Raw genomic sequence first — 10,092 nt, 5'->3', positions numbered from 1 at the left:
CCGATCGAGCGAGACCAAAAATGATGTAGACCCGAGAGCTTGATTTTTATAGCTCGCTCGATCGGTGAAGTTTGACCGATCGAGCGAGGTGATGGAATTTAAAAAAAAAAATTGTGCTCTTGGTTTATTTATTCTTTTAATGTTTGATTAATTGTTTAATTAATCATTAGTTGCCCTAAGACGAGATTAGCAACCCGAGGTCCCCACAGAGATTGTTTGGGAGAATTGCTGCATTGGCTCGGTTCATATCAAGATCAGCGGATAAGAATTTCCCTTTCTTCAAAGCACTTAGAAAAACAAAAAATTTTGAGTGGGATGAACAGAGCGAGCAAGAATTCCAAGAATTGAAGACATACTTGAAAGAGCTACCAGTGCTGAATAATCCAGTCCAGGGGGGAAGAGCTCTTTTTTTACCTGTCCGTCACTCCTCGAGCTGCCAGCTCGATCCTGGTCAGGAAGGAGGGAATGAATCATTTGCCTGTGTACTTCGTCAGTCATGCCCTAAAGGGCACGAAACTTAATTACATGACTCAAGAAAATTTAGCCCTGGCCCTTGTCATTACGACTAGGAAGTTGAGGTCCGACTTCTTGTCACACCCGATCACTGTCAATACTAATAGTGCTTTGGGAAAAGTTGCAGCCAACCCGGATGCATCAGGAAGACTTATCAAGTGGGTCACAAAATTAAGCGAGTACGACATAAAGTTTGAACCCCGATCCGCCATCAAAGCTCAAGTCCTAGCTGATTTTCTGGCGAAAACTTCCCAGTTAGAACAAGAAGGGCAGTGGAAGATATTCGTATATGGATCATCTTGCCAAACAGGAAGTGGAGTCGGAATTTTGATAATTTCACCTTGTGAGTGAGAAAACCAACATTTCAATAAGGTTGGATTTCTGAGCATCTAATAATGAATCAGAATATGAAGCACTTTTGCTCGGACTAAAAGCTGCTCGGAATCTTGGTGTTTCCCAAGCCATCCTATACTCAGACTCACAGATAGCTATACAACAGAGCAATGGAAAATTTGAGATCAAGAATGAAAAAATGATAAAATATGCTCGAGCATTGGACAAATTCAAAGATGAGAAGACTGATCACTTGGCTCGCCTAGTGAGTTCCATGGGAGAAGCACCCGAGCTCGGATTGAAAGGTCGGGAGGCTGTCTCCCAACTTGAACATTTAGATGACATCATAACTGAAGTGCTTGAAGGGAATTGGAGATATGACATACACAAATACTTGACTAAGGGTGAACTCTCGAACGATAACAAGAAGGCTAGGGAAATTAAGAAAGGATCCTTACGTTTCGTGATGATTGATCGAATTATCTTCAAAAGGTCATTCTCCCGACCCCTTCTGAAATGTCTAGGCCTGGACGAAGCAAATTATGTTCTACGTGAAATTCATGAAGGATGTTGTGGAAATCACTTGGGCAGCATAGCTCTAGCAAGGAAAGCCCTCTTAGCTGGGTTCTTTTGGCCTACCATGCGAAAATTTGTGTCCGTCCTAGTTAATTCATGTTATAACTGTCAAAGGCATGCTAATCTACAGTGGAAGCCTGCAGAGTTTATTAAAGCAGTAGTAGCAGCTTGCTCTTTTGATCAGTGGGTAATGGATATTGTTGGACCATTCCCCATCAGTACGGGACAAAGGAAGTTCTTGTTGGTTGGAGTTGATTACTTTTCCAAGTGGGTGGTGGCAGAACCCCTAGCCAAAATCACAGAAAAAGAGGTACTTAGTTTCTTAAGAAAAAATATTGTCTGTTGGTTTGGGATACCGCGCCGACTCATATCAGACAATGAGAGACAATTCTGTGGGTCCAAAGTCCGAGCTTGGTGTGAAGAGATGAAAATTGAACAAGTATTCACGTCTGTTGTGAAGACCGTAAATTTTTCCTAATTTAAGTTTAGGATCTTTTGTTTATGATAATTAATATATATTACGTTTTGAGATAATATTTAGATTTTATTAGGTTTCATGATATCTTGATGATAAAATCTTATTGAGATGAGTGATCAAGATTTAGATGCAGTCAAATCTTGAGAGATAGATTTATATTCAAACTTTAAAAGTCATAATCCTAGTCTATCATTAACTATTTTGAGTGCCTATAAATACATACTCAACTCTCATGATATTCACGTTCAGAAATCTGCCAAATTCTTCTCTCTATTTTCGATACTATAGCCTACTTTTTCCTCCATATTATTTGCGTCAGATAGCCTTGCAACTTTGATCCATATTTCCGTCCAAAATTTATTAATTTTCTTTGATTTTCTCGAAGACATCATAGTCCAAAAGAAAAGTGTTGTTTAATTCTCACGTAGGTATCCTAGGGAAGGAAAAAGAATTGGTTCAAAGGGTTTTCAAAGAAGATTCGTGAGTTGGGAATAAATTAAAAGAAAAGGCTTGCTTTGATTGGTATCGAGAAGTACTTCTGAATTTCCATTGAAGTTTTGGTCCAGGATTTGCAAGGTTATTGATTTTTGTACACATCTACGGTAAGTGGGCTTTTGTGTGTATATTTCTTGATGTGGTTTTAAAAATATTTATTGATGAGTCATGATATTTTGGTTTTCGAAATTCGTTCGCGCATGTGTCTTTGTTCGTGTCATGTTGGTTCATGTTGTGTAATGCATGTTGTTGAGCACTGTTATGATTCGAATGGATATGGTAATGATATGACTCTTATATGGTGGGATTGTAACCATTGTATGGCCTCACTCCATAGAGGATTAACATATTGGACATGGTCTCGCTTCTTAGAGGATTAACATATAGGAGACAGTAAATCATGGAAAGGAGATGAATTTCAGTGCTTATGTTCATGTGTTTAAAGTTTATGTATCATGAGGATGTTATGGCCCAATGCCCCAAGTATTGAGTTATGTTTATGTTGATGTTCATGTTCACGATTATGATTTTATGTTTATGCATATATTTGGTATATGTCTCGAACGGCCCCCACTTGCTGAGTGTTTCCCAAAACACTCACCCCCTTACTTTTTCCTCCCAGATGTTGAATATGATGATGATGTAGAGGAACGTGAGCAAGATATGTTTTGGAGATGGTGATAGAAGAAGTTTAAGAGTTTATTTGGTTATTTTATTTTTGGGATTGATACAATAACATTTTGTTATTTAAGTTTTTGTGGGGACCTCGGGTGCTAATCAAATCTTATAGGGCGATTAATAACTAAAATAGTTAAACTACAATACCGGACAATTGGCAACACAAACCTCGTCGCAAAAAGAAACAACAAATTTTTTTTTAACTAAGGTGGCTCGCTCGAGCGAGCCTCACTCTTGCTCAAGCGAGAACCTCTCGGGTCAAGGACCCTCTTGGCTCGCTCGAGTGAGCTCAGGCTGCGCTCGAGCGAGCTGGGTTCTGCCCGAAATGCTGAAATCTGACTTTTTGCTGTCCAATGGAGGTTTTTGATGCATAACTTCTTCCAACAAAACATATATGTACAAGAGAAGATGATAACATCAAAAACACAACACAACATGTATATATAATCTTTGTCAAGCTACAAAATAATAGACATGCTATCTCACAAACATAATATGAAAGCTAACAAGTACTTGACAACAACATAAAAAGTTCTTGTATCATTTCTAACATGTTTAACTAACTCAAAGTACAAGTTGTTCTGCTAAAACCCGAGTCCTCACATGCTAAGACTCTCTCTCGAGCTATCCCTGTCGCTTCTGACCAGCTCCTGCCCCACCTATTGCCATGCACACATACAAAACAAAGCAATAGCCGGATACCTCCGGTGAGAATAAAATCCCAGTATAAACAACATAAAGCACGAGATAATAAACGTGAATGCAATGCATATGTCAAAAGAGGCTATCAATCTAATATCAACAGGATATTGGTTCTTGAGATCCCGAGGAAATAAAATCTTCAACGAACACCAACTCACCCAATCGAGGTGAAGTCAAATATTTTATTTCCTCTGACTTTGGTGCAACTATAGCGAGTCTTCTGGCTCTGGAAGTAAGTCTACATTCCGTGCCACTCAACTACAGCCCTCCAAATGTCATATGCACTCTAGGCTTTTCAACCCTCTGTGCTTGTCTGGCTAGAGTTCAAGATGAATGCAACATAATCTGTATGCATTAAAGACTATAAACTATCTTGAACATATAAGCACATAAGCACACAAAGCATCAAAGTCATCTAAATCACATAGAATACAAACTCAAACAAGTATGTGATTAACAAGGGAATACTCGAAACAATAGCTATTTCGAGTGTTCTATCCCATCTGGATTAGCTGTCATTTATACCTTTCAATGTCGAGTCTGAAAATGCTTCAAATCTGAAAATATAACATGATGAACATATATTAAAATCTGCTCAAGTCATGGCTACTTGCTCAATGCAACAACTTCAAACCTTCTTCAAATCCTTCTCGGTTCGAATCGGAGATCTTGAGTTCGGCAACTTCAATAACAAAGCTGTAATGAAGTGTTTGGAATCATAAACATCAACTTCCAAATCCATTTCAACATAGCTAGGTAAACAAGGTTAAACTTGTACAAATTCTAAAACCAGCGGCGTAACGGCTAAAAACCGGCGACCGAAACCAAATCCAAATCAATCCAACAAGCAATTCACAACCTAATAGCCAACATATCAATCTCATAATCACACGGCCATACAAATCAGAAATGAAAGGTTTTTGAAATAGCTTCATAAATTCATATAAAATCCGTACGACAGTCTTTTTCCGAACCGTCTGCGAATACATAATCGGTACAGCTCATATATGCATATATCTTAAAATCATGAAATTTCATCTTCAACATAAAAATAAAGTCTGAGAAAAATGAGTGAAACTTGTACCAAAATGAAGCTCTCGGAGCGGTGATCGTAGATATATATTTATCTCAAATTTCTGACGGCCGGATCACAAATTATCGGAGCTTTTGTGGCTGAAAAATCTGAAAATGGCGTTTGGAGGTGGAATTCTGAGTTCTCTGCCTTTTCCTTCTGCTCTTCACGTGAGAATTACTGAATAAATGTATAAGTGTAGATAAATATTAGCCAAATTATAGTTTAGTCCCTAAACTTTTGGCTATTTGCAATTCAGTCCCCGAAAAAGCGATTTAATTCAATTTCAATCCTTATTCATTTAAGAATATTAGAATTTAATTTTAAACTCTAAATATCCTCAAATTAAATATTCTCGGATTAAAATTAAATAATCCTGGACCTTACATTTCTCCCCCACTAAGGCATGAGTTCGTCCTCAAAATCATAAGCAAGATGTATAAGCAATATGTATACACATAAGAGAATGAAATAACAGAAAGCAGAATAAGAACTCACATCAATGAAATAACTCTGAAAATCTCTGTCTCATATCTGACTCAGTCTCCCAAGTCGCTTCTTCAGTGCCATGTCGACTCCACTGAACTTTGACTAACTGAATCGTCTTGTTTTTGAGCTGTTTATCTTTGCGATCAAGAATCTGAATAGGCAGCTCAAAATAACTGAGAGTCTCTTCAAGTTCAGCTTCATCAGGCTAAAGAATATGGGAAGAATCAGGCTGATATTTCCATAACATAGAGACATGGAATACATCATGAATACCAGACAAAGATGGAGGAAGAGCGAGTCGATAAGCAAGATCGCCTATCTTCTCGATAATCTCATACGGACCGATAAAACGCGGAAATAATTTTCCTCTCTTGCCAAATCTGACTGTACCTCTAAACGGAGAAATCTTCAAGAAAACTCTGTCTCCCTGATCAAAAGATAGAGGTCGTCGTCTGATATTTGCATACTTTGCTTGTCTCTCCTGAGCTGTTTTCATTCTTTTCTATATAAGCTTCACCTTTTCAGTCATTTCTCGGATCATATCCGGCCCAACATCTGGTACGTCTGAGATATCATCCCAATATAATGGTGAGCTGCATTTCTTTCCGTACAGTGCTTCAAAAGGAGCCATCTCAATGCTAGTCTGATAGTTGTTATTATAAGAAAATTCTGCAAGTGGTAATGAATCTTGCCAACTAGTACCAAAGTCTAGTACTACAGCTCTCAGCATATCCTCAAGTGTCTGGATAGTCCGCTCTGACTGTCCATCTGTTTGAGGATGATATGCTATACTCAGATGCAATTTTTTATTCGCTTTGGAGGATTTGAATGGGAGAAAGTCGAATATGATACTCAAGGGTTCTTTTGATATTTGTGATGTACTACAGAGTTGTTTGAGATTCTTCATAAAAAAAAATTTAAAAAAATATTTTTCGGGATTACCCTCTCCCTACCCGACATGATCTCGAATGTTCGGGATCCCGAACATTCAGGTCTTAACACTTTTCGGATGCGGGATCGGAAAGAAAAAAAATCTCAATTTTTATCGGGACGGGAATCGGATAAGGGGTTCACGGGACGGGTCCCGATCCGATCTCACCACTATATATATATATATATATATATATATATATATATATATATATATATATATATATATATAGCTAGAGAGCAACTTGTTCTAATCTCTTTAGCAGCCAGAGGCAAGTTGTTCAAATTATATAATTTAGATATTAAGCATAGTGTCAATTGTACTTTACTCGTGATGACATGTTAGGGAGTATAGGTAATTGATCAAGGTAGAAGATCAAAATGATTAATGAAAATTAATCGAGCCCCAATTAGCCTAGAATAAAATTATACTTGATGTAGCAAAAAATCACTTGTATATGACACGTTGCTTCCGCAAAGTCCTGAGTATCAACGAATCCTTGTATGTTCTCGGTGGAGATCTTCAGTGGGTTGTTCCTACGTCACAAAACAAAGTCAGAGGTACCGGGAGGGTTCCCGGCGAAGGCACTCCGACGCTCAAGTCAGTGATTACTCAAGGAATAATAATCAAGAGTAGAGCGTTATAGTGCTAAAGAAAGTGTGTACGTTAATAATGAAGTGACTTGAGCTATTTATAGATATTCGGAGAGTTTCACGGGCTTGAGCCTCTTATGGGCTTTTGTAGAATTCAGGGTCTGCTTGAATTAAATATATACTTGCAAATAAGCACACGCAATGCGTGTGCAATAAAAAATATTAACAAAATCAACGGAAAAAATAGTTTTTTTTCTAAATTTGTCAGAAATTAAAAAAAATGAGTATAATTTTTGTGTTGGATTGAAAAAGAGATCTCACCTAGATCCGAAAAATAAGAAATATGTTTAAAAAAAACAAAAGGAAAGATGAATGAATATGTTTGGAGTTTGGGAGGGAAAAAAGAATGTATATTAGTTGGCAGTTGAATTTGAAAACGTGAAAATATGAAGAAGTGGGGTGAGTGTAGTTTAGTAAGGTGAGGGTAATTCAGGTAGTTTAAAAATTAGACCAAGACACCATTAGTTATTTTACTATGCTCAACCTTAATAAATAGTAAAAGATAATATTTAAATAAGCTTGAGCCTCAAAAATATTTGGATTGGACCTTCATAATTGGGCTCAGGCCCAGTTGAACTTTTAGGTGTAGCCTATCAATACTTTGTAAAGCAATGACACTCAATTAATTTTTTTAGAGGATCTTAAAAGTTCACTCGAGCACTCATCCCTTAAGAATAGACAAAATCTTTGATCACTTTGGGGACCATTAATTTCCAAATCCGGTTTAATCAGGAGATAAGATAGTAATATATATGTAATAATAATAATAATAATAATAATAATAATATAAAAAGGAGGAAATTTGATCGGCCGCCCCTGCATAGGATTACGATCCCCGACATCATCTCATCTAACATGAAAGATCTTTAAAGCCAACATGGCAATTAACCTTTTCGATCGGTTTCAAAGTGGAGTGTGCATAATTGGGCCTATTTTGATACACAACTCTTACATGTTCTTATTGTTAATTAAAATGAAAGCCATTAAAGTTATGTTTTCCGAATCTTTCAAATCTTATGCTCTAATATATACCTTTCGACGTGAGATCTATCTCGATCTCTATATGATCCTTACATATTGCACCAGTTCTCAAACATGATAAATATGATTCACTTTAATCATCTAATCTATCTACTATTATAATATTAGGAAATAATCATTTAACATGATAAATATGATTCTTTCTAAGTTTTAATATCTAAAGGCAACATTAAGATTTGCATCCTCGGTATTTGTCTCTTTTTTATATTAATTCTCTATGTTAGAAATTGTGTTATAGTTTTGTATCTTTAAATTTTCAACGCTTTTAGTAATTTTTGATCGAATGTACTAGTGTGACACTGTAAATATGAACGTCATATTATATGATATCTCACATCGACTGGATTAAATTCTTGAGAGTTGTATATATATAGTATCTCTTAAGCTAGTTTTTGATTTTATTCCTGGACGTGATAGGAGTGTGTTAAATGTTTTACATCGTCTGATTAAGTTCTTAAGAGTTGTTAACATGGACTTGGACAATCCCCTTGAACTTGCTTTTGAGGTGGAGTTGGCTCAAATTCACGATTTCAACTGTAATCATCCTTAGCATCAATTCAGTACTATGTTGGGGCTACAAATCCATGATCTTAACAGTCACAATAACATAATGTCTAGTACAATGTTGGGACTACAACAATCTCACGTCGAAAAAATAGCAAAAAAATTGCAAAGGTAACAAGTTGAAAAAGTAATTGTTTGATAATATAGATAACCAAAATCCTATTACAAAGAATTAAGTTCTATGTTTAAGTAAATACTCACGATCCAAGCGGGCTTACAAAGTTGATCTGTAATTAAATAGACTAATTTATTGGATCAAAATTACACTTTGTCTAATTTTTTAGTTTTTCACAACAATTTAATTTAAATTTAAATTTAAATTTATATAAATACGCATATGTTAGTCAATTGCTAATGATGTTGACTGACCGTTACACTTTTTGCCCTATAAATTCCCACAAATGAAACCATATATCTCCAACAACCAAATAAAAAAAACCCATAACCCACAAAAAAAAAATATCGAATGGCTCCAATTTCCACCTCAATCTTCTACCATTCAAGTACTCCCACAATTCAAGATTCCTTCCACTCAAGAAAATTGTTATCACTCACCCCGTTATACTACTCTCCCCCACCAACTATTTCCGAATCATCATCCAAACTTAGAGAAAACAACACCATCGACGCAAATGTTGTCATGGTTCTCTCCGTCCTATTATGTGCCTTAATTTGCTCCCTCGGCCTCAATTCCATCATAAGATGTGCCCTTAGATGCTCCAACTTCCCGTCCTCCGGCGACGACTCGGGCGCTCCATTGGCTAACACCGGCGTCAAGAGAAAGGCCCTCAAAACGTTCCCTACGATGACCTACACGAGTGATCTCAAATTGCCGGGGTTGGACACGGAGTGCGCCATTTGCCTGTCGGAGTTCGCGGTCGGAGAACGTGTTCGAGTCCTTCCTACATGCAACCATGGGTTCCACATCCGATGCATCGATAAGTGGCTGAATTCACACTCGTCATGCCCTACTTGTAGGCATTGCCTCGTCGAAACTTGTCATAAAATTGCCGTTGGATGTATTCCGGCCGCAGCTAGCACGACGTCGTTGGCGCCAGAAACACCGCAGCAAGAGGTGGTTATGTCGGCGATCGAGCCTCTACAAGCGGAAGGTTTGGTAAGAAATTACTAAACGTGGGCTACGTACGTACACGATTGAAATTAACTATGACTTTGTAAAATATTGTAGATGGGGTTCGGGTCGATTTGTTTTTTTTGTTTTTTGTTTTCTTTTTTAGTTAGGAGTGTTTTTAGTTAGTTGGAAATTAAATGGCAAAATTGTTTTTCTCTTGGTTGATTGTTATAGGGAAAATATTCCGTCAAAATCTTAAATTGTACATGGGGTTTTTGCTAATTTCAGCTTGAATAACATGCTTTATTGAGAAGAACTAAGCAAAAATGTGCAATATCTTAATTTATCTGATATAAGAACATCCATATTGTCTATTGATGCTTTAGAAAAAAAATTTAAAAAAATGTTTCAGTTTATGGAGTGAAACCATTCACTTGAAAGACTAACTAAAGTAAACTTACAAATAATGCTTCCAAAACTTTTTGTGGAATTGCC

At 36.8% G+C, this 10,092-nt stretch overlaps 2 protein-coding genes across 2 annotated transcripts; both read left to right on the top strand.

Moving 5' to 3' along the window:
* The first annotated feature begins 465 nt into the window (after nucleotides 1–465).
* LOC140890104 (uncharacterized) lies at nucleotides 466–2,237 on the top strand. The gene is made up of 3 exons (XM_073297863.1): nucleotides 466–826; nucleotides 918–1,732; nucleotides 2,220–2,237. The coding sequence occupies exons 1-3, from the start codon at nucleotides 466–468 to the stop codon at nucleotides 2,235–2,237; spliced, it is 1,194 nt and encodes a 397-aa protein (XP_073153964.1).
* A 6,714-nt stretch (nucleotides 2,238–8,951) lies between these two features.
* Nucleotides 8,952–9,862, top strand: LOC140892980 (RING-H2 finger protein ATL78-like). The gene has a single exon (XM_073302042.1). The coding sequence runs from the start codon at nucleotides 8,992–8,994 to the stop codon at nucleotides 9,655–9,657; it is 666 nt and encodes a 221-aa protein (XP_073158143.1). The 5' UTR covers nucleotides 8,952–8,991; the 3' UTR covers nucleotides 9,658–9,862.
* Nucleotides 9,863–10,092: the final 230 nt, after the last annotated feature.

The sequence above is a fragment of the Henckelia pumila genome, chromosome 3, assembly GCF_033568475.1.
Source record: "Henckelia pumila isolate YLH828 chromosome 3, ASM3356847v2, whole genome shotgun sequence".
NCBI lineage: Eukaryota > Viridiplantae > Streptophyta > Magnoliopsida > Lamiales > Gesneriaceae > Henckelia > Henckelia pumila.
The sequence above is the reverse complement of the archived record's forward strand: the minus strand, read 5'-3'. Positions and strand labels throughout refer to the sequence as shown.

Excerpts from the sequence above, each read along its gene's own strand:
- LOC140890104 (XM_073297863.1), top strand. The coding sequence starts at position 466 with ATGAATCATTTGCCTGTGTACTTCGTCAGTCATGCCCTAAAGGGCACG. Across the intron at positions 827-917 it reads ATCATCTTGCCAAACAGGAA|AATATGAAGCACTTTTGCTC; the intron begins GTGGAGTCGGAA and ends ATAATGAATCAG.
- LOC140892980 (XM_073302042.1), top strand. The coding sequence starts at position 8,992 with ATGGCTCCAATTTCCACCTCAATCTTCTACCATTCAAGTACTCCCACA.